This window comes from Onychomys torridus, chromosome 3, assembly GCF_903995425.1.
Source record: "Onychomys torridus chromosome 3, mOncTor1.1, whole genome shotgun sequence".
NCBI classification, from domain to species: Eukaryota; Metazoa; Chordata; class Mammalia; order Rodentia; family Cricetidae; genus Onychomys; species Onychomys torridus.
Window position 1 is genome coordinate 41,091,781 of NC_050445.1, and position 24,140 is coordinate 41,115,920.

At 42.4% G+C, this 24,140-nt stretch overlaps 1 protein-coding gene across 1 annotated transcript in view; it reads left to right on the forward strand.

Moving 5' to 3' along the window:
- Positions 1-2,317: 2,317 nt before the first annotated feature.
- Positions 2,318-24,140, forward strand: part of Rbm28 (RNA binding motif protein 28) — a 33,050-nt gene continuing 11,227 nt past the window's right edge. Inside the window, exons 1-13 of the mRNA XM_036182018.1 lie at positions 2,318-2,547; positions 8,150-8,308; positions 8,579-8,673; positions 9,966-10,041; positions 10,446-10,538; positions 11,070-11,141; positions 12,354-12,546; positions 12,708-12,847; positions 14,762-14,834; positions 17,659-17,768; positions 21,458-21,531; positions 22,202-22,337; positions 23,253-23,317. Of these exons, the coding sequence (XP_036037911.1) occupies positions 2,430-2,547; positions 8,150-8,308; positions 8,579-8,673; positions 9,966-10,041; positions 10,446-10,538; positions 11,070-11,141; positions 12,354-12,546; positions 12,708-12,847; positions 14,762-14,834; positions 17,659-17,768; positions 21,458-21,531; positions 22,202-22,337; positions 23,253-23,317 (1,404 nt within the window). The 5' untranslated portion in view covers positions 2,318-2,429. The remainder of the gene's footprint in view (positions 2,548-8,149; positions 8,309-8,578; positions 8,674-9,965; positions 10,042-10,445; positions 10,539-11,069; positions 11,142-12,353; positions 12,547-12,707; positions 12,848-14,761; positions 14,835-17,658; positions 17,769-21,457; positions 21,532-22,201; positions 22,338-23,252; positions 23,318-24,140) is intronic.

Genomic DNA, 24,140 nt, shown 5'->3' on the forward strand with positions numbered 1-24,140 from the left:
CCCCGCACTTGGGAGGCAGAGGCAAGTAGATCTTTGTGAGTTTGAGGCCAGCCTGGTCTACAGAGTGAGTTCCAGGAAAGGTGCAATGCTACATAGAGAAACCCTGTCTCGAAAAACAAAACAAAACAAAACAAAAAATCAAATGCTCTTAATATGTCAGGTGATGAGGATAAAAGGACATAAGCCATGAATATGTGATGCTTCAGGTCTTGTGGAGGAAATGCAATTATTAGTTACAGAAAGAGTCATTAATAATACAAGCAATTATTACAGTTGTGAGAAGTGGAAAGAATAAGAACTACCTAATCTTATAGAAGGTTTGGCTTGTGGGAAGAGTGAGGAGTGGAGCCATAGGGATGGGGCCCGAGAAACGTTGGCTAAGAACAACCCAGGCTTCAGCACATTGATGGATGAGGGATAGGCCGGCAGTTTATTTCCCTTGGAAGCCACCTCACAGGGTCCCGTGGCTCCCACTATTTAATAAAGAACACTGCATGTGTCCTGAGTAGATGGATGAGCAAATATTCTTGACCGAAGAACCATGTGCCCTAACTAATATGGATGGATAGAAGGGGGATGGGACAGGAAACAGATGGGGATCTACATTTGAATAAAGGGGAAGATAGAAAGGGTCAGTTTTACTGTGTATGAGACTAGGGGCACAGAACCCTGCACTATGGGTATTTGCTGCCCCCTAATGGACATAGGGAGTTTAGTCTTTGTCCTTTAATGAAAAATTGAATTTAGGGTATTTAGAACTTTTTTTTGGGGGGGGGGGGTTACAAATGTATATTGAACTTCCCTATATCTACTGCAGCTATGACTAGACTCCCCAAACTTACAGCTTAGTATTTGAGAATAGAATTTTGATTCTTTTTTGTTGTTGTTGTTTTTGTTTTTTCGAGACAGGGTTTCTCTGTGTAGCTTTGGAGCCTGTCCTGGAACTCGCTCTGTAGACCAGGCTGGCCTTGAACTCACAGAGATCCGCCTGCCTCTGCTGGATTAATCCCGAGTGCTGGGATTAAAGGTGTGCATCACCACCGCCCGGCACTATTTTGATTCTTAAGGTGATTTTGGGGTGGAGGAAAGAATATGGAACCACAAACCAATTTTATTTAAAAGATTCTACTTACTCCTTTTGCCCATTTTACTGTTTATGTTGGATAGGGTTGACTTAGTGGTAGCCTTGACAATCTATTTTTCTATTTCAGTGCTCTTTCTCCTGATTTATCTGTTTAAATATAACTGTGGTATGGGTTCTTTTTTTCCAAAAGCACATACTATTTATTTGAAGTTAGCTAGGCCTTCATAAATTTCATGCTTAGTGGTTCCCACCCCCATCACTACCAACAAGTCATCCATTCATCTATCCCAAATATGCTGGAAGTGGATGGCTCTTGGGAATTTTTACTGTACCTTTCATCCTTTGTGGTGTTTTCTACCCATCATGTGGCTGTATTTGACAAGTAACGATTTTAAAAGCACCTCAGGTACTTTTTGCAGCTAGGTATTTTGCAAGTGCAGCAGTTTTCCGTGTAGGACACACAGTGATCCCACTGAGTGTCAAATACTGTGGTTAGCCCAGAGTCTGTCTGATGAACAGACACGAAGGAAGATGTTCTTTCTCTGGGCAGCAGTGTGTTCTAGGTCTGTGCATATAGCTGGGTGTTATGTTTGGCTTGGGTGTGCTCTGATGTGATCTTGCAGACATTTTTTGTAAGATTAATTGTTTCTTGCTCCATATTATTTTATATGAAGGCAGGGTTCCGGCCTTTTTTCAGGTAACCAGTTTTATCCCTAATGCCTGGCATATAGTAGGAGTTCAATAAATAATTATTGAAAATATAACTTTGTAGTATTGTTCTATGCGAATTTTAGTAGATACATTTTTGTCTGTAAGGCCAGGTGACATTTTATCTCATGTTTTCTGAGGATATGAAAATTGTTCAAATAATGTATGTCACATCCTTGTGTCTATGACGTTTTAGCCAAGGTTTTTGCGCGTAATTTGGGAATGTGTGGAGACCCTTCAGAAAATTTATTGAACACCCATTCTATGTCAGATGTGGGCAAGGCTTAGAGGGAAAATGACTTCTGCCTGTTTTGATGAATTTGGGGGTCGATCTCCTGAATGAAAGCTTTTAAGAGAGGGTAAATTGTGGATGTCAAGTTTCACTTAGTGGCAGGGGCGGTGCTAAGACAGCACGTAGACCGTCGCTCAAGAAGCTCCGCCCCCAGGACGTCATTTTTCTTTTTCATTCCGGAACTTTTCTTCTGTTCCCTATTGCGCTTCCTCCCCGGACTCTTTTGAGCAAAGGGTACTTCCGGAGTCTCCCGGCAACTTGGCGTGGTTTCCTGCCCGAACTTAACTGGACTCGCTCGCGCCGGTGAGGTCCACTCGTGGCCTCACGGGCTTGTTTTCCGGTCTCATGGCGGGTCTGACTCTATTTGTGGGCCGTCTCCCGCCCTCGGCTCGCAGTGAGCAGCTGGAAGAGTTGTTTAGTCAAGTGGGTCCGGTGAAACAGTGCTTCGTGGTGACTGAGAAAGGTAAGGAGTGAGATGGCGGAGAGGGCTGGGTGTCCCCTGGGAGCTAGAACACACCGAATTTCAGGGAGCGGTGTAGTTATAATTTGTTTTGAGACAAGGATCTCACTCTGTAGCCCTCCTGCCTCAGCCTTCTAAATCCTCTGAATAAATGACGTGAGCCATCCCGGCTATAAGCATCCAGTTCTTTCCCCTCTCCGAAGGTACGGAGCCGGGAACTAAGTTTCTTTTCTAAACTGACTCTGCTGTAGGTTGGCCAATAGAGTGAATTTATGAAAGCCAAAAACACCCACTTAACGTTTCTGTTGCGTTTCCCCCTTTATTACACGTGTTCAAATGTTCAAAGGCTAACCTATTAGCCTGGCGTAATCCCCGCATTTGGGAGGCTGTGGCAGCAGGATTGCTGGGAATTCGAGGACAGCCTCGTCTATAATAGCCTCATCAGGCCAGCCTGGATTACATACTGAGACCCTGTCTCGAACAACCCAAACTAACATTTAATAAAGCACCATTATGGCCTATTGAGTCAGATGATTGCCAGGCAAGGAGGGTGTTTAGCTCAACATAGGTTAACTTATTTAATGTTCTCAACAGTCTTACATGGCAGAGAGTCTTAATCCCATTTTTAAATACAGGAATATAAGCTTTAAGGGCATTTAATGATTTGAACTTTGTATGGTAAATAGAGGACTCAATTTGATCAGCACATGTGGAGCTCTTAGTATGCTTAGTATTCCTCTGTTTATTTGGCAAATACTTCTTGAGTGCCAACTATGTTCCACAACATTGTTGGTCGTCCGTGGGTTACAGAAAACGTGTGACACTAAATCACTACATCAGAAATCCTGTTCTTACATATTTATGGTTGGAAAGACAGCCAATAAATAACCAAATTATATGTGGATAATGGTGATAAATGCTAAGAAGAAAAATAAAGGAAAAAGAGGGGGTTAGGGAGGTGTGTGTGTATGTATGGTGGCTAGGAAAGACCTGCCTGAGAAGAGAGTGAACTTAGAATTCCTAAGAGGTAGAAGAGTCTGAATTCAGGAAGCAGCAACCTTGATATTAAAGCAGCTATGTCCTTGTATGAGAAGAGAGCAGGGTGGCCAGGGTGATGTTGCAAGTGAATACAAGAATTAGAAAATGAGGACCCAAGTACTAGGTCAGATAGGATCTTGCCAACCATTACAGATTTTTAATCTCTTGTGGAGAAGTCATTGGTTTTAAGCAGAGAGCAGTGACTGATGTTTTAGACTTTCTGGATGCTGTGTGGTGAATAGAGGAGAGGGGGCCAGTTGGTAGACTCTAAAAATAATTTGGGGAGAAATTGTGGTGTTGGACCAAGATAATAGCAATAGAAGTGGGAAAGTTGTTTTGTATGTGGACATTGTTAAGGTAAAATAGGATCTGCTGAAGTATTAGATATGGAGTATGAACCAAAGGGGAGTTGTGGGGGTCAGGTCTGGTTCCAAGGATTTTGGTCTGAGTCGCTGGAGAGATTGACTGGCTTGCCGTATGCGTCTCATTCTGCTTGGCATGCATTCGATTACCTAGTATGGAGAATTGGCATGGATTAGAATGAAAGAATTTTAATGATTTTCATGCAGAAGCATTTCTTTCTCAATAAGCCTTTCCTGGGATACCTGGATAGATACTTTGTTACCCAGAGCATCCATTTAGCTCCCTTTAACTCAGCAAGCATTGAGGAGGTAGCTATCTCTGCCTTTCAACAGAGGAACCTTTCCCCTCCATGGTTTCTGAGTATGTGACTAGGGAGCCTGATATGTGCTAATAATCACACTATCTTTAGCTTCTAGTTCTAGAACACGTTTATAGTTAAGGTTGTAAACATGGCGCTGCCTGCTGTATAAGCCGTGGCCTCTGCCTGATTCTTTGTCATTTTAAGTATAGATACAGCTGAAGGGATGGATGAGAGTGCTGTATATTAATGTTTTTTTTTTTTTTTTTTTTTTTTTTTTTTTTAAAGGATGAGCCAGAGTTCTTATTTGTTCATTTCTTGCATGTAGTACTCTTCAATGGCATCTTGGCTTAAGATTCATTGCCATAATCCTTAACCACTGTAACCGACCGCTTTACAAGTTCCCCCTAAATCAGTTTTACAGAAGCCTATCTACTCCCCTAGTTTCTATTTGTCTAATTTTGATTAGGTTGAGCTGGTGCTCAGTGCAAAGGGCCTCCACTAACTTGACATACAGAGGCTCATCACAATTGGATACAAGCACACAACAATGTTCAGTTTGGGCCATATAGCAGGACCCTGCCTGTCTTTAAAAGAAGGAAAGCAAATAAAACAAATAAAATCCTTACAAATACTTACCCTTACCATATATGGATGTGCTTGTATTTTTTTAAATTCTAGTCAGTCACTACTGGGTAATAATCCACAGTTTAAGAAACATCTGGGATGGAGGGATGGCTCAGCAGTTAAGAGCACTGGCTGCTCTTCTGGGGATCTGAGTTAAATTCCCTACACCCACATGGCAGGTGGCTCACAAGTGTCTGTAACAACAGTTCCAGATGACCCGACATCCTCACACAGACATACATGAAGTTAAAGCACCAATGCACATGAAATAAAAATAAAGAAAAGAAACATTCATGTTGAGGCTTGGCAGGATGGCTTAGCAGGTTTAAAGCACTTGCCACCAAGCCTAACAACCTGAGTTTGATCACCAGGACCAGAAAGAACCAGCTCCTGCCAAGTTCTTTCCTCCTCTTCCCTTTGCACACATGTGATGCACATAAATAAATAAATGTTACCTAATTTTTTTAAATTTAATTTTTTTTTAAATTTAAGGAACACTAATATTGAGGCAAGAGTAGTGGTATGTGGTGTAATCCCAACACTTGGTATGTGGAGGCAGGAGGATCAAGGAGTTGAGGCCAACTTGGGTTATTTAAGACCCTGTCCCCCCAAAATAAAACAAGAACAAGAAAGAAACATTAATGTCCGTTTTCCTGCTGCCTTTGCTAAGTTTCAGGGAAACAGAGTTCAGATGCATTCAAGATTCTGCTTCATCCATAACCCACCACCGTAGCCGAGGAAGGTATTGCTGCTGGAGGTGTAATAGACATTAATACTGCTTTACAAGTTGTGCCAAAGACCACCATCATCCACCATGGCCTAGCACGTTGAATTTGAGAAGTTGCCAGAGCCTTAGACGAGTGCCGAGCCTGTCTTTGTGGAATATATTAGTTTTGTGGACCCTTACCTTAAACCTGGTGCTCTTGGTCTAAATCCTTAACAGTCTCTTTCCTATCCAGACAAGTGAGGTGTGCTAGGAAGAAGTGTTGTACTTCAGTGGTGGAGGAGGGGTAGTCATGGAGATGAGGTGGAGTTTTCCCTAGGGGTATTGACATGACATTTCTTATGATTGTGAATATTCTGAGTGTGTGTGGCAGTTCTTTGTGGAGGCATAATTATTGTATATGCCTTTATTAAGGCATTTGCGCCCCCCCCCTTTTGTTTTGTTTTGTTTTTGTTTGTTTTTCCAGATAGGGTTTCTCTGTGTAGCCCAGACTGTCCTGGAACTTGCTGTATAGACCAAGCTGGCCTTGAACTCGAAGAGATCTGCCTGCCTCTGCCTCCCAAGTATTGGGATTAAAGGCGTGTGCCACCACTGACTCAGCTGAACTTCACATTTGAGCAGCTTTGTTTTTGGTTGTACTGATTGAGAGGAGGGTCTTAATTTTTTTGATTTTATTTTCTGAAAGATGAGTGCTAGGCTTTAGTGAGAGGATGTTCCAAGAGAAAGAAAGCATCTCCTTGTCACAGTTTGCATTTTCCGGGTGCCACATGTCAGCTCTGCAACCAGTATATGTAGATTACTGTGCTGTGCTATATGATATGTACTCTGGAGGAGATTTAAGAGTATTTAAAGGGAAGCAGCACACAAGAGTTGTTTCTTCTGCAGGTTGTGGGCAAACATCACCATTGGTTTTGTTTGTGTCCCCCTCTTTTTATTTTTTTTATTTTATTTTTATTTTTTATTTTTATGAGATCTTTATTGACAGATAATTCACATAGTATACAATTTTCCTGTGCACAGTTTGATAGACTTTAGTCCAGCATCTTCATAGGCCCATGTCACCATCACCACTTCCTGCTTTAGAACATCGCTGCCTTCAATTTCTTTCTTTCCTTTTTTTTGAATGCCGAAATGTCGTTTATTGAAGGAGGGAGGAAGTCTTAAATACAGGCTTACAGCACAGTGGGAGGGAGGGCAGAAGTTCGCTTCCGATGTTTTACAGTCTTGCATCTAAGCTGTTGACACCCAATATGCTGGATACACAGACAAGGCACTTCCCTTAAGCATTCAGGAGGGTGGAATCTCTCAGGGAATTAGCATAGGGAAGATGTCAAGGTCAAGGTCAGCATGCCTGGCAGCAGTTACCCAGGGGCCAGGGCCCTACAGGTCCCCCCCCCCTTTTTTTTTAACTAAAAAATGAGCTTCTGACTTAGGTTGCTTAGGACATCAGCAGGTCACCTTACCTGTCATGGAGACACCTGCCCAGGCCACGGAGGCCCGCTGTCTTAGGTTGGTGAGCGCCCCCCAGGCATTACCCATCTCTGGATACTTATCATCATACAGGCTCAATTGTGTGAGAGCTGCAGAGTTAATTGTTGCCAAAGATCTCTAAGTGGCACTGGTCTCCCCCCCCCCCTTTTTTGTGCAAGAAATTAATTACAGTTTTACTGTTAACACCTCCCCCCAAAGGGCTGTGATGAGTAATTGTGAGTAATTATCCATCTTTATGGTCCTGATACTCTTCTGTGTGGAGTTTCTTCTGTGAGGCTGGCAAGGAGGCATTAACATAGTTCTTTTTAAAATGATTTCTTAATTTTATGTGCCTGGGTTTTTATGCACCAAGTGTGTGCCTGGTGTCCTAGTGCCCTTGGAGGCCAGAAGAGGTTGTTACATCCCCTGGGACTAGAGTTACATATGGTTGTAGGCCACCATTTGGGTGGTGGGAATTGAACCTCAGTCCTATGGAATAGCAGTCAGTTCTCTTAACCACTGAGCCATCTCTTCAGCCCCTTAGCTTAGTTCTTATTGTTTTGACATTCACTCACTTCTTTCTATCTCAAATTACTCTTTGGAAAGGAGTGGTATTCGTGTTACATAGCTTGGAGTGTTCTGAAGCTAAAGTGAGGCTGGGGATTTATGCCTTTATTTAATTTGATACTGAAATGCTAAGGTCTTGATGACTTAATGGTTTTTTTTGGGGGGAGGGCTTACTCATTTATTGCTAATATCTTCTAAGATTGCATTATTATAATCTGATTTTTCAAATCTACCATACATATTTTTCCTACTCTTCTGTTGATCTTTCCTTGTTTAATATTGAATTCTTCAAGGGTCTAGTGCGCATCATGGGTCCTTCATATTCTAAAGATCATCAAGGCTGGGGTAAGAAGAGGCAATAACATAAAGATATCAGATTGGCAGGGAGAGTTCCAATTGAAAGCCTCATAGTCCCGAGTAAAATGCTAGCCTTGTTTCTTTTCCTTCTGAGACTTGTATCTTTGGTAAATTGCTCACAGGCCTTTGCTCTCGGCCCCTTCTGTCTTGCTTTGTTCTAGGGAGTAAGGCATGCCGAGGCTTCGGTTATGTCACATTCTCCATGCTGGAGGATGTTCAGAGGGCACTCAAGGAGGTCACCACCTTTGAAGGCTGCAAGATCAATGTGACCGTTGCCAAGAAAAAACTGAGGAACAAGTCCCAGGAAAAGAGGAAACATGGTGAGTTCTAGTAATTCTCCAAGAGGAAGGGAGACAGTGAAGATGAGAGGTGGTCCAGAGCCGGGAGGCTCTTCCGGAACTAGGGTTCCCTAGTTTTCTTTGTGCTGTGCTCTGTCAGTCATTCATTTACATCTCAGTCCCGGAAATCTGGTATTCCTGGATAGTGCACATTTGACCCCATGGCAGATGCTGTCTCTATTGGTACCTTTTTCACTTATGTCTAGCCTAGAAGTGGGTTTGCAGACTTATCTCATGTCTCTTACCTTTTAGAAAATTCAGAGTCCCCAAAGAAGGAGCCAAAGCCCAAAAAAGCCAAAGTGGCAGATAAGAAAGCCAGATTAATTATCCGAAACCTCAGCTTTAAGGTAAGTGATTGAACTAAGTGCATGTTTTGAAGGATGCTTGAACCAAGGCGTGCTCATTGGTGGAACTCTTCACCAAAATGGTATTTATCGCTGGGAAATAACCCTTAGCCTGTTGAATTGGGAAAATGGGCCTCTTTGTCAAGGGGCAGGTAAGATGGCTCAGTGGGTAAAGGTTCTTGCTGCCAAGCCTTATGACCCAAGTTTGATCCCAGGGTCCCACATGGTGGAAGAAGAGGACCAATCCTTAGAAGTTGTCCTCTGATTTCCACACACATAGAGGTTTCCTGGTGAGACCTTACTCAGGGTCTGAGAATCTGAGCTTACTTTACCCAGCAGGGCTGCATAAGGGGATGATTTGATCACGGGTGTGTTTACCAGGTGTTTGGAAGGGTCTGCACTTGGTTGTACAGTGTGCTTTGATCAGGCAAGGGGAGGTCTTTTCCCTCTCCCTTGGCATTGTTATAAAAAGTTTTTGAAGAGACAGAAGAGGCCAGTAGATTTTGATCTAGGTCCTCCTGAAGCTATCCTGTGTTTCTGTCTCCTCTCCACTATCTTTCTACCTGAAAGTTTCTTATTCCTCTCTCCTCCTTATAGGAACCCTTTAAAAGGTGGGAGCTGAGCCAGCCATACAGTGGCCCACACGCCTTTCTTTAATCCCAGCACTTGGGAGGCAGAGCCAGGTGGATCTCTGTGAGTTCAAGGCCAGCCTGGTCTATAGAGCGAGATCCAGGACAGGCACCAAAGCTACACAGAGAAACCCTGTCTCGAAAAACAAAAAAACAAAAAACAAACCAAAAAAAGGTGGGAGCTGGCCTCCCACACACATGAGCATGCATTGCCCTCTTCCCAAATAAAATAAATAAATAAATAAAATTTTAAAAGAACTTACGAAGTCCACTAAATGTAAAGATGCTTTCCTTTATAGGAAACTACCACCCAGAAAGAGGTTTGTGTGTTCAGCTTCTCTCTCCTTCCCTTTTTGAGACAGGGTCTCTTGTAGCTCATGTGCACCTCAAATGTTCTAGCCAAGGTTAGCCTTTAACTCCTGATCCTCCTGACTCCGCCTCATGAGGGCTGGGATTACAGGTGTGGGACACCATGTCTGGCTTTTTTTTCTTTTTTGGCTTCTTAGATATAAAGTAAGTTGTCATCTGTTCACAGTTCACTTTTCTAGTCTTGAAAGTTTTAAAAAAAGGAATAAAGATATTCAGACTCTTTCTAGACAATGAACTTAGTTGATGTTTCATATTTATTTGCTGTGATAATATTTCTCATTTTCCTTTTGGCTTTAGTGTTCAGAAGATGACTTGAAAACGGTATTTACTCCCTATGGAACTGTTCTGGAGGTGAATATCCCAAGGAAGCCAGGTATGTGTGCACCTTCATTTGGTGTGGATTTGGTGAAGACAGTTTAATGTGAATTTTTCCATATTATTGAATGGAAAATAAACTTTTTGTCGTGCTCTCTGTGGCCCTAGACACTAGGGTATTTGAAGTGCCTGTCACAGCACTTGACAAGTAGTAAGGACCAAGCACTAGTGTCATTGCCTTGAGACTGTCTTTAGGTAGCTCAGACTTGGTCATAGCACCGGTGTTGATCACTGCTTTCCTAAAGCCGGAGTTAAGGAGGATATAGAACTGTTGTTTTGGGGCAGGGATCTCTTGGCTGATTGGCAGGCTGTGGACTGTCTTGTCAGCCTGACGACTGTGATTTTCCTGTTCTGTTGGCTACCCCGCTGCTGACTCTGACATTTTTATACATTTGCTCACAGATGGAAAGATGCGTGGTTTTGCTTTTATTCAGTTCAAAAACCTCCTTGAAGCAGGAAAAGCTCTCAAAGGCATGAATATGAAAGAGATAAAAGGTGAGCCTTCTACACTCACACCGTGACCTGTTTATTTCTAGTACTTCAGTGAATTAGCATAGTAACCGCCTTTTTTTTTTTTTAATGTTCAAAGATGTTTCTACCGCTTAGGAACTCATTGCTAAAATGCTAGCTCTCTTTTGTTGTGCCAACCTCTACCTGCCTAGCTATTGGCCATTTAGCTCTTTATTAGACCAATGAGAGCAAAAATAGTCATAGTGTACAAAAAGATTGTTTCACAGCAAGCTACTGAGAACATTTTTAGTTTTGTTTTTGTTTTGAAACAGTATCTTACAAGGTAGTCTGGGCTGGTCTGGAATTCAAGATCTTCTTGCTCTATCTTTAAGAACCCGTATTCAGGCTGGAGAGATGGCTCAGCAGCTGAAGGCTAGCCCACAACCAGAAAAACCAATAGTCTCAGAATTGGCATTTCTTTGTCTCCACTAATACTGTAACTGTCTTTTGATGGGTGGGAAGTAGGGATATTAAAAGAGAAGAAAGTCTCTTTGATATTACCTCTCTATTTTACAGGGCGGACTGTGGCTGTGGATTGGGCTGTGGCAAAGGACAAATACAAAGATACCCAGCCTGCTTCTGCCCCAGGTAAGGTGTGTTAGTGTGAGGTAGGAGGGTTGTGAGGGTGGAAACGATTCTTGTGGTTTTTTTGTTTTTGAGACAGGGTTTCTCTGTGTATTCCTGGGACTTGCTGTGTAGATCAGTCTGCCCTCAAACTCACAGAAATCTGCCTACCTCTGCCTCCCAAGTGCTGGATTAAAAGTGTGCGCCACCGTGCCCGACACATATTGGAGCTTTCCTGGATAGTGGGAATATTGAGCTGGAGATACCCAAAGCATAATATTAGCCAAAAAAATATCCCGGAAAATCTCCAAATTCCTGTGGGCTCAGGTCTGCTTGTTGATTCGCATTGGACTGTCTGGTGAGCTGATCCCCAAACATAGGATCTTTTGAGTTTAAAGTCACTTCTGAAGTGTGGGTATGAGCACCATATGGTAGCTCACAACTGTCCTTAACTCCAGGTCCAGGGGATCTGATAGCTTCTTCTGCCCTCTGAGGGCATTTCATGCTCATGTATAGGTACATAAGCAGTCAGAACATTATCATACGCATAAAATAGTATTTTTTAATTAAAAAAATTTTTAAATGAGAGAGAAAACTTACAATGCTTGTAAGTCACCAGAGTGTCAGAGTATTAAACATTAAAATGTAAGTTCATGGAGGGCCAGAGTAAGCAATGTGTTTGTTGTGGTGTGTAAATGGTGGCTTGTCTGAAGAGTTTGGTTGCTATTTCTCTCTTTCTGGGGCAGGTTAAACTTCAGGCTTAACTTAGAAAAAGAGGAATCTAATGTAGGTGGTGACTGGCTGGTTTTTTTGTTTTCTCTCACATTTGCTGATATTGTATGCTGTCATCTTTTGGGGTCTCTGAGGAATTGATTCACAGACTATGCTCAGATACCTGAATCCTTGAGTGCTCAAATCTCTTATAGAATTAATGCAATCCTTCCGTACACTTTAGATCCTCTCTAGATTAGTTGTAAACCTAATATAATATGAAACTATGTAACAGTTGTACTGCATTATCCAGGGAATAGTGACAAAAAAATAGATACTCAGTACAGATATAGGGTTTAAACAATCTTTGTTGGGCTGAGGATGAGGAACTGACAGGAATGGAAGCCAGACTGTATGGTAAGAAAAACAAGAGGAAATCCTGAAGAGGCTAGGAACTTGAGTTACTAGTTATTCCTGTTACAGTGACCTTGTTTAGATAGTGAACTCCTTTACCTTCCTCCACAGATGAAAAGGAGAGCAGTGAACATAAGCATAAGGAATCAGGTAAAAAGAATGGCAGGGTGGAAGAGCAAGAAGAAGATGATGATGATGAAGAAGAAGAAGAAGATGATGATGATGTTGAGGATGATGATGGTGATAGTGATGAAGAGGAAAGTAGAAAGTCAACAGTGACCACTCGTGTGAAAATGCAGAAGAGGTAGGCCCATTCTGAGACACTAGGGGAAGACATAACATTTTTCCTGAGAGGAAATACTCTTGCCTTTCCTACACTCACTTCACTGCAAACTTGGTATATGTAATAAAGCTCAGTAGCTTACGTGTCAGCCCAGATTTGAGATCTGAACTGTGCTGTTGCAGAGCAGTCAAGAGAGCAGCTCCTGAAGAAAGCCTCGAGGAAGACCAGTCTGATGAGGACAGTGACCTGGAGGGAGGAGGTAGCGTTGATGGTGAAGGAATGGTGCAGAGTGGTAGCAGTGCTGAAGAACAAGAGGATGAAGGTTTGCTGGCATCTTCATAAATGCCTTTCAGCTTTGAATAAATTACTGAGAAATGTATACCAGTTCTGCCCAGGCCTCTTTTCAAATAGTTTTTCTATCAAATAGTTTTTTGTTAACTACTAAAAAGGCAACCTTTATTTTCCTTTTTTCCAGTGCTTTTCTCCCTATCCCAATATCCCCCTTTCCCTTCCCATGCTCCTCTCTTTTGAGACAGGATCTCATGTAGCCCAGGCTGACTTTGATGATGCTGTGTAGGAGATGATGAGCTTGAACTTGTGATCCTCTTGTCTCTACCTCCTGAGTGATGGGCATGCACCCCTAGTTTATGTGTTGCTGGAGATCACACACAGGACCTTGTGTATGCAAGGCAAGCACTCTAACTGTTCTGTATCCCTGCCCCCTCTGCCTCTTCTTTGAGGCAGGTCTCCTATAACCTTAGCTTGCCTCAAACCCAATATGTAGATGAGAATGATCTTGAACCCATCCCCATGAATTCAAGGATTACAGGTGTGCACCACTATATCTGGTTTATGCCATGTTGGGGTCTGAACCCAGGGCTTCATACATGCTGGGCCAGCATTTACCAACTAACTGAGCTACATTCTGAGTCTTTTTATTTCTTTATTTGTTTTAAAGATAAGTTTGGAATGATATTTGACAATTTAGAGTCTTTATTAGGAAATTTAAAACCTAGCCTTAATGTTGAGGGCACTACCACTTCTAATTGTCTAAGTTGAATGAATAACTGGATAAACAGATTAAATATAAATAAGATTAAATACAAATAGATTGAGAAAAACCTTTTGACTTGAGATGTAGCTAAGTTAAAAACAAACAGTTCTTTGTTTGAGATGAGATAAAGAGCTATAAATTCAATTTGGGCTTCCATACCAAAATTATACAGACTTGTGGCTCAAATAAGATAGATTTGTTTCCTTATAGTTCTGGAGGCTAGGTGTCCCCAGACCAAGGCACCCCGTTTCTGCTTTACAGACTTTCCCTGCTCAGTGTCTTCCCAAATTTTTTCCCCACGTGTTGAGTCAAGGAGAATAAAGCACAACTCCCCAGGACTCTGGTCTTTCCTCCTCCTCTGATAAGCAAACTGGTTTTCCAACCCTCGTGACTCTACTTAGCCATAATTACCTCTCTGAAGTCTCCATCTCCAAGTATAATGGCATGAGGCGTTAAAGCTTTTGTATGAGCTTTGGAGAGACACAGTTTGGTTCCTAACAAGGACTTTGGGGAGCATTTTGTAGAACTATTACCAGTCTATGTTGCTTCCTTTATTGGGGTCATTAGACAGTGAGAAATGGCCAATCACTGCCTGTTGGAGTGGGTGTTTTTCTCCTTCTGTAGTCTGGTGTTTTGGTTTGGCCACAGAAGAGAGAGGAAATAAACATTTTTTTATTCATGAGGATAGAGTCAAGTCTTTTATATTGGGAGTGTAATGAGACCTGCAGTTTGGATCCATGTGTCTCCTGTCATTTTCTTTTTTGAATCTGAAAACCTAGGGCTGCTCAAATAAGACACTTTTACTGTATTGGATTCTATTGGTCATTTTTGTTTTGCCAATTTAGGTAAAAAGCAGTATCTTTTTTTCTTGACCTATGCCCTCGTGCCCCCTTTTTCTCTCTCTTTCAGCTGAGGATTGAACCTATGTCCTTGTTTACAGTAAACACACATTCTACCACTGAGCTACACCCTCAGTTCCTCTGCTTTGCTTCTCTTTGAGTTTGAGCCACTTTTAATATATTTATTTGTTATATCCTTTGTCCATTTAAAATTTTAAGAATTAGTTTCTATAAAATATTTAAGAAGTTAGTCCTTTGTCATGTGACTTGCATTGTCTTTTTGAGTTTTTTTTTTGTTTTTTTGTGTTTTGTTTTGTTTTGTTGTTGTTGTCTTTTACATTAGATGTCCCAGTCTCAAAGAAAAAGAAGAGGAAGTTATCCTCTGATGTGAACGAAGGGAAAACTGTTTTCATCAGGTACGCACGCCTTCCTTATGCAGAGCTGTGCATCCCCGTTACAGGTCTCATTGCTTACCTTGCCTTTCCCTCACACCCCTGGTCTCCTTTCCTCTCTCTCCTCTTTATCTCTGGTTCCCCTTCCTCTTTTCCTCTCTCCTTTCTGTAGCACTAAAGTTAGATGCTATGAGACTGTTTAGCACATCTGAGCTGAGGGACATACCAGTGAGAAATTTAAGAGCAAGAACTTAAAACAGGAGGTAACTAGTAGGTAGAGTCCTTGTCCTTTCTAGATTTCATGTTTTGTAATTGGGGTGGCAACTTTTGAAACATTTTAGCTCTTAACTGGTTCTGATCTTTCCTTTAAGAGACTTACTGAGGTGATGCCATTTGCCCTAGATAATTTCTCTCTTCATGCCTAACTTCTCTTTTTCTTTCCTATTTTTTGTTCTTCATATTTTTGAGACAGGGTCTCATGTATCCCAGGCTCCAAACTTATGTAGCTAAAGATGACCTTGAACTTCTAAGTCTCCTGCCTCCACCTGAGTGTTGGGACTACAGATGTATACCACCATGCCTAGTTTAGGTGGTGCTGGGAGTCAGACTCAGATCTTTGTGTGTAATAGGTGTGCAGAATCATTGTTTGTTGACGTAAGCTAGAGTCATCTGGGAAGAGGGACATCAGTTGAGAAATTGCTTTCCAAATTGGACCATAGGCAAGTCTGGGAAATTTTCTTGATTGATCATTGATGATTGATGTGGGAGGGCCCAGCCTCTGGGCCGGTGGTCTTGGGTTGATAAGAAAACAAACTGTCAAGGCTAGAGAGATGGCTCAGCAATAAGGACACTGACAGCTCTTCCAGAGGACCTGGGTTTTATTCCCAGCACCCACATGGTGACTCCCAACAGTTAGTAGCTCCAGTCTCAGGGGATCCAACGCCCTCTTTGGACCTCTACAGGCACTCACATGTACCTAGTGCACAGACACACATGCAGGCAACCCAGCCATACAAGTAAAATAAAAATAAATAAACTTAAAAGAAAGAAAGCAAACGAGCAAGCCATGGGGAGCAAGCCAGTAAATAGCACTCCTCCATGGACTCTGCTTCAGTTTCTGGCTCCAGGTTCCTGCCATGGGCTTCTGCCAAGGCTTCCCTCAGTGATGGACTGTAAGATGAAATGAACCTTTTTCTCCCTAAGTTGCTTTTGGTCATGGTCTTTATTACAGTAATAGAAAGCAAACCAGGACACTAGGCAAGCACTCTACCAACTGAGCTACATTCCTAGGCCCTAACTTCTCTTTTAAAGTAATGGCCAAAATACAGAAAGTCATGCCTTCTGTTTCCAGGGGAATATACGGGGTGGAGATAGGTTTTATGGCCTGTTGTTGTTATTTCAGCCCTACTGACTAATAGATAGGCATTTTCATAGGTCAGGTTGGTCTTACCACATTGCAAACAGGCTGGTGAGTGAGGTGGCTCAGTGAGAAAAGGTGCTTGCCACCAAGTCTGACAACCTGCTGGGGGCCTATCCACCACCCCCATATTTCCCCAGAGTGCTCTTGAGTGGGAGCAGCAGGAAATATTAGGTAGAAGGATTTAGAGTGTGGAGAGAAAAAAGATAGAAAATACAGGATAGCCACGAACCTATTCCAACAGGCCCTGACTGTCTCTGCCCTAGAGTATTTATAGAGACGCCAAGGGGTGGAGCAGAAGACCTCCCCCAGCACAGCCCAGTGCAGACCATCTCAGACACTGCACTCAGGCCCGTGGTCCAGTCATCCTCTCCATGCAGACCTGCTGAGTAAAGCCACGAGGAACCTGAAAATGGGCTCCCACAACAACCTGAGTTTGATATTCAGGACCTACATGGCAGAATTAGAGAACTGGATTCTTGCAAGTTCTCCTCTAATTGTCAAATGTGTTTTGTGGTGCATGTGCACATACACACTAAAATTTTCAAATATGTAAAAAAAGCTTTAGATTCTCAGATTAAAGCTATTCATGTGTGGTTCCTGTTCCTCCCTTTCTCTCTCTCCTTTTCTCTCTCCCCCTTTTCTTATTTGCCTAGTCATCTTTACCATGTTTTTCTTTTATATTGTTTTGAAGGGTTTTCTTGGAAAATTTTAACTGAAATCTAGATTTCATAATGAACACAGAGGGAACTATGTCTAATTCAATAGAAGAAAGACATGTTTCTTACTAGCCTGCTGTGAACATGTCTGGTTTTAAAGAGAAACTAATTTTCACCACATTCTGTGAGAAGAGGACGAGTTGGGTGAATTCTGGATTGCTCCCAGAGTCAGTGTTGTCAAGGTGTAGATCTCAAGTCGGGTGAAAAATCTGGGTGGTGGTGAGACTTTCCCTGCTAGAGGTTGTGCGTCTTTTCTCTATGATACCGTCTAAAAAAAGTAAAGGCACAAAGCATTTCTATAACGTATATGACTCTAAGGGTAGAGCTAAGCAGAGCTTGTGTGTGTATTTGCATAACTACCAGGTCACAATACAGCGTAACTGTATCATCCCAGGGCCTCTCAGCTGTGATGTTCCTCAGTGGAAGGGAATCTGTATCTGCAACTTTTGGTCTTTCTATTGTCTATTAAGTTTTAAATTCCCAGGTGAGAGAGTCTGATATTGGAAGGTTAGTAAGTTGGGACAAAGGGACAGACTCATATAGCAGAGGCTTAGCCACTAGGGGCCACTCTTGTATACTGGTGCTATTTTTGAACAAGGGAGAATGGTTATAAACAGGGAGCCATCAAAGGTGATTGTCTAATTCTTATACCTCATATTGAAATTCAAGGTCTTTGTCATTAAAATTTTTGTGGCCTGCTTTTGTTCCATAGAAACCTTTCATTTGACTCAGAAGAAGAAGATCTTGGGGAGGTCCTCCAGCAATTTGGTGATCTTAAGTATGTCCGAATTGTCTTGCATCCAGACACAGAACATTCTAAAGGTATTTGCCCTCAGCTGACCAAGCCCAGTATTAGGAAAGAGCATCAGTTACGCTGTTCTGGGTGTTACACAGTCTGTCTAGTGTTTCTTGGCTTCCAGAAAAGCCCAAGGACACTCTGAAATTGTCTTCCATGATGTGAAAGTCAGCAGTTTAATGGCTTTGCCAGCTTTAATTTCATCTCAGCCTTTAAAGCTCTTGCTTATTTACTTTAAGATAATGAATTCCATTTGTTTTTCTCCTTTGAATTTCAAATGTGATAGCATCTCATGGGTATTAATATTCTACACTGCTCAAAATTAATGGGGAACTTGTTTTTTTCTCTGATGCTTTTGTTAGAGATAAAAACTGACAGAAACTTTGTCGCATGGCAACAGTCCGAAGGAAAACTGTAGCAGGAGTGGTGTTTGAGATATTTTCCTCTAATGTTATTTATTTTGTACTCTGAAGGGTTAAGCATTCATCCTAGCATATTGCTGTGTATTAGAATGGGAATATAGACAGATGTAGCATCAATCCATTTGTAATCTCTGACTTCATGGACTGCATTCTTTCTACTCAAGCTGCGTATTACTAACTTTTCCATCATTGTGTCCAAAATACTTGACATAAAGAAAGCAGGATTTATTTTGCTTTGGTTCAGAGGAGTCATCTGTTATGGTGAGGACATGGCAGAGCAGCATAGCTCTTTCATAGTGGGGCTGGAAGTAGAGAAAGGGTAAAGCTAGAGGTCTGCTCACTCCCATTTCTGTGATTTTACACAGGCCCCTCGACCATGAATACCACCCACCTTCAGGGAGGATCTTTCCCCTCAATCCTTGTGGAAACACCCTCACAAATATCAAAGGGTGTGGCTTCAGTCTCCTTGGTGGTTCTGTGTCCAGTCCTATTGATGGTGAAGGATAAACCATCATAAGCATTGCACTCATGTGTTTGGACTCTTGACTCCTCTGCTCTAGCAAGTGCTGTAAGCCCACCCCTCAGAAGAATGCTATTTCTGAAGGTTTGAGGGGTCTCAAGAGCTTACCCATGGCCAAGAACTTCCATTCTGAACCTTTGTTTTCAGCTGAGAAGAATTGATCACATAAGATTTGATCAATTCTTACTTTTACTCAGTTAAAATAATCTAAGGCAGTACTGAACAGTTTCCTGGAGATTAGGGATGAAACTCTTCTTAGTCACATACCAATTTGGGAAGTTATTTAATCACTGTGTGCTTAGGTTTTTTACCTGAAAAATGGCTAGGGTAATAAATGTCTTCAGTGCTAATAGTCACACTTCTTGGAGCTTTTTCATTTCTGGTTGGTTTTTCTAGAATGGCCAATTAAACTTTCTTAGGATGCTCATAGTACAGGCATGATACTGTTTTACTTCTCCTTTTGAGTGTAGCAGGGTATTTAATATTTTTACAATATAGTCTGCAATTGATGTGCTAGATTTCTTTTTTGGTCTATTAATCTTAATTGTTACTGATTTTAGAAGCATAATTTAAGTATTCCCCCTACTCCCAGATAGAGTTTCTCTGAGTAGCCCTGGCTGTCCTGGAACTCACTTTGTAGACCAGGTTGGCCTTGAATGTAGATGGACACTTTTCCCTGTCCCACCTTGGTCCTGCAGGTACTTGGTTCCAAATAAACACATAGAGACTTATGTCAGTAAATACTGTTTGGTCTGTGGCTCAGGCTTCTTGCTAGCTAGTTCTTTCATCTTAAATTAAGCCATTTCTGTTCATTTGTATTTTGCCACTTGGCCATGGCGTTAACAGTCTGTAGGCATCTTGTTCCTCCTTGGGCGACTCACAGTGTCTCATCTGACCCTGACTTTCTTCTCCTTGTCTCTCTCCTTGGATTCCCTGCCTGGCTCTGTTCTGCCTTGCCATAGGTCATAGCAGCTTCTTTATTAACTATTGGTAGCAACAGATATTCACAGTGTACAGAAAGACCATCCCATAGCACTTGAATTTGGAGATCCACCTGCCTCTGCCTCCCAAGTGCTGGGATTAAAGGTGTGTGTTACCACCACCTGGTTCTTCCCATATACTTTAATCTCATTCATTAAGGAATGAAAATAAAGCAACTTCCTTTTGGATTAGTTTGACCAAGAATAAGCCCAATATGAATTCTCCACTTCTATATCTGCTGTCTGTCCCTAATAAACGGCTTTGCCTCGTATTTTTTGAACAGCACAGAAAACATGGCATGGGGGAAGTAATGGGGGATTCTTTATAGAAATCTTTGACAGGGGAAGAAGTAACTTTATTCCTTCCAGCCCACCTAGTATAGCAACAAAACTGCAGCAGATGTTATCAGCCTGCATCATGTTGAATAAGGTTGCTTCCAGCCTGTTTGCTGATTTCAGCAAATGATTAGTACAGTGCGTGTGCGCGCACACACACACACACACACACACTATTTTGGGTCAAGGGCATGGAAGAGCAAATAACTTAAGATTAAAGCTATGCATTTAGCTTAGGTTGTAAAAGCTGTTTCAAGGCCCAGTAAGGTTTGTTGGATGTTTCCTTCAAGTTGGTTAAGCTTAAAGAAGTATACAGTAGGAGAGAAGGGTAAGTGGGTAGTCTTAGATGACCCCAAGGCACATTACTGACTTGATGGCAAGGCCTGGGAAAAGTTCATTCTCCTTGGAGTCAAGAGATGCTTTCATAAAAATGTATCAATATACACACACCCCTGAGAAACAAGGTAAGTTGTTGTTACATTGCTTTTAGAGAGTGGCAATCCATACATGTTCAGTTTAGTCAGTTTTTTCCCCCAATTATTTTTGTTCTGTGTGTGGTTGACTCCACTAATGAATAGCCCATGGGTTCTGAGGTTGAAATGTGTTTCTTCTGACTATCTCTGTTAGTGCTCTGTGCTGTAGAGGGTAGTCCAGATTCCTGAAGTTCTTCTTGTTTTTGGGAAGATGTTACCTGATCGATGCCTAAAGAGATGTGAATAGAGAGTGGGAGGGCTTGGGAACACAGGACACTTGACCCTGTCTAAAGTTTTGACTCTAGATGTTTGGTCTTTAGATGGTGACCCTTCGGTTAGTCTATTGTATGTATGTTTCAGATTAATCTGCCTAGATTCATTTCGGTACAGGGCAGAAGATAACGCCCTATCTCTGGGAGACATGGTAGTGTTTTCAATGAGAGAGTTCTTTTAAGTTTTAAAGTATACCAACAGTATATTATGAAACATTTCTTTTTTTGAAATTTACTGTGGGATGAACTTGTGCAAAGTTGCTTTTAATCCGTAGTAGGAATTCATTTAGAGGATTGGCCCTACATCTAACCAATGAAAGGCATGCTTTATAAAGAGTCTAGAGAGGACGCTAACAATTGCTCTCACGGCTGTTTTCCTGCGATAGTCACATAATAGAAGCCTCTTTCGCCCCAAGAGGCGTGCCTGGTGTTATTTGATGCCCCCCAGGTGACTCTAGGACCATGAGATGTAATTTTGGGGTTCAGTAGTTCTGCCTCATCTTTCACTCTACTACAGGGGACTCCGTGATGCTGAAAGTGGTGAGGTGGGTTTCTCTGTCATGTATTTGGCTATAATCCTGCACCACTCAACAGTCTCTGTCCCGTCGATGCTACTTGGTCCTTCCACTTGTGCCAGGCTGTGATGTTTTCAGTGTCCTTTGCTTACTGTGAAAGTGAGGGTGTTCTCACGAAGTTTTGTGTTTTGGTGCAGGATGTGCATTCGCTCAGTTCATGACTCAGGAAGCAGCTCAGAAATGCCTTGCAGCTGCCTCTGCAGAGGCTGAGGTAAGGAAAGTGTCCTTCCCCGTGCCTAGGACAGAGTAGCTCAGGTGAAGACGTGAACACTTAGCATGTATTTAAGCACTGAGCTTTGCACGCGCTGCCTTAATTATTTATCCATTAAGATGAATGCAGTTGCGCATATTTCTTAAGTGAGGACCCAGTTTTGATATTTGTAGCATTCATTGTTGTCTGTCTGTCAGCCTCTATTCTAGGCTAATAACATTAAAAACTAAAAGGTTTTAGTACCATCTTGGAAACTAGATGTACATTTGACAGAGTGTAGATACTGAGAATTTTTCTGTGCTTTTTAAATGACATATGCAATTTTTGAGACATTATCCTGTATTGTCATTGTCTCTTAAATACTCTTACCTTTCACTAGCTTTAGAACACTAAACATTTGTTTACAGAACATTCTCCTCAGTTTAGGCTCCTTTAGAACCACTGTAAACTCCTTACTGCTGATTGTCTTAAGTACATACATGTGACCTTTTGTACACTTGTAAAAACTAGTGTGAGTCTCAGGGGTCCACATGTGGCCATCTAGGCAGATGATCCTGTGGCCTGGCTTTCACAGCTCAATTATAGTGTGCTGATTCCCTTTTCTTGATATTCCTTGTTATGTACTTTCTGCTTGCTAAGTCTCTGAGTAGAAAGCTGTAATATGTTTCAGGGTGGTGGTCTTAAACTGGATGGCCGGCTGCTCAAGATTGACTTGGCTGTGACCCGGGATGAGGCAGCAAAGCTCCGAACAAAGAAGGTGAAGAAGCCAACTGGAACCCGGAACCTCTATCTGGCCCGAGAAGGCTGTGAGTAGTGGAAGAAGATAGGAACTAGGCATCTGAGTAGGCGGCCCTGGGACATGCGAGTGAGCCAGCAGTTACGTTTGGAGATGTGTTTCCAGTGAAACCCCACATCTCCCCTCTACAGTGTGCTATTGCTACTCCACTCCAGTGGAGGTTAGGACCCTCCCTTCATTCTGCAGATCAGTCGGTCAGTCCCATTCTTCCGTCTGGGTGCCTTAGACATTTCCAGTAGAGGATTAGAAGCAGAGGAGAAAAACTCAAATTACCTCTCTTTTGTCTTCACTTCTTATGAGTTTTTTTTTTTTTTAAGATGTTGAAAAATACAACTGAAGTTACTTTTTTGGATTATTGATAGACTTTAAATGTTTACTTAGTACCTTTCTCTTAATGTCAAAAAAGAATGAGAAATTAGTTTTAAATTAAAAAAAATTTCTAGAGCTTCTGGTATTTATCAGCTTATTTCCGTGTAGATGCATAACAGCTAGTAATGTTAGGCCATCAGCCTTTGGCGCTGAGGCCTGTGAAACCATAGTTCTCCTCTATGGTGGCTCATCTAATTGTTGAGTGGTGGCCCCCAAGTGCACAGGGAGCAGATTGTTGGTGGAACATTCTGTGTTCCAGATCCCTGGGTTATAGCTGCTTTCAGAACTTCTTCCATACCTTTCTGTCTTGCTTGCAGCATGAATCTGATGCTGTTTTGCAGGCAGAAAGGAACAAAATCACAAAATGTTCAGAGTTTGTCTTCAGAGCAAGTCTAAGTCTAGAACTTAGCCCTGTAGCTATTTTTGGACCCAACTAACTGGCCAACACAGTCCTCAGGGCCCTTTTCAAAGAGTTTGCATCATTCAAGTCACATTCTTGTGTTGCTCAGTGAGCATTCCCTTGGTGCCATCTTGGCCTTTTTCCTTCTTTCTGCAGTGATCCGCGCTGGGACGAAGGCTGCCGAGGGCGTGAGCGCTGCGGACATGGCCAAACGAGAGCGGGTGGGTAGACCAGGCCCCGGCCCGAAGGCTCCCGCCATGGTTTTGTGAACGATGTGAAGCACTAGTGCTGCTACATTTGCTCATGAGGAGCTGTGTGTAAAGACCGTATTTTACCTTGTTAGAAGTGCACAGGGGAAGGAGAGGTCACTGGACGTTACTCCTGATGTGTCAGCACTCTGTTCCAGTGTAAGAACTCACGTGTGCGGTGAACAGCATGCTGCTGGATCGCGCAGTAGGTGGAGAGGAGGGGCTGTGTGTGACTGTCAGAGTAAACATGGAACAACAGGAAGGAAGCTCTGTGGGCAGGCCTTACTAGGAAAAGGAGGACATGTAGGGTTTGGAAAGAGTAGCCAAGATGTCATTGGGAGGGGTTAATATTTCCAAGTTATGCAGTTATTATAGAACAACTTCATATTATAGGTGTTTCTCCTGTTCACTGACCCTTTGCTGCTTAGTGATGTCCTTGGCAGTTGTTATTTTTGTACATAGAGCTTACTTTTGTTGTTCTGAGATGGTCTCATGTAGCTCGGGCTGACCTCATTGTGTAGCCGAATAGTTCTGATTTCTGATGCTCCTCCCTCTCCACCTCCCGAGTACTGGGGTTACAGGCAGGGCCCATCAGGCCCAGTTACATGTGCTGAGGGTTGAGCTTCAGATGCTGTCTGTGCTGTGCAGGCACTTCCCCAGCTGGGCTGTATCCAGCTCCTGCAGCTCACCTTACAAAATATGGCCTAGAGCCAGCGGGGTGGCTCAGTGGGTAAAGTGCTTCTGAACAAGCCTGATGACCCGAGTATCCCTCGGAGTTGTCCTTTGACCCTACCTC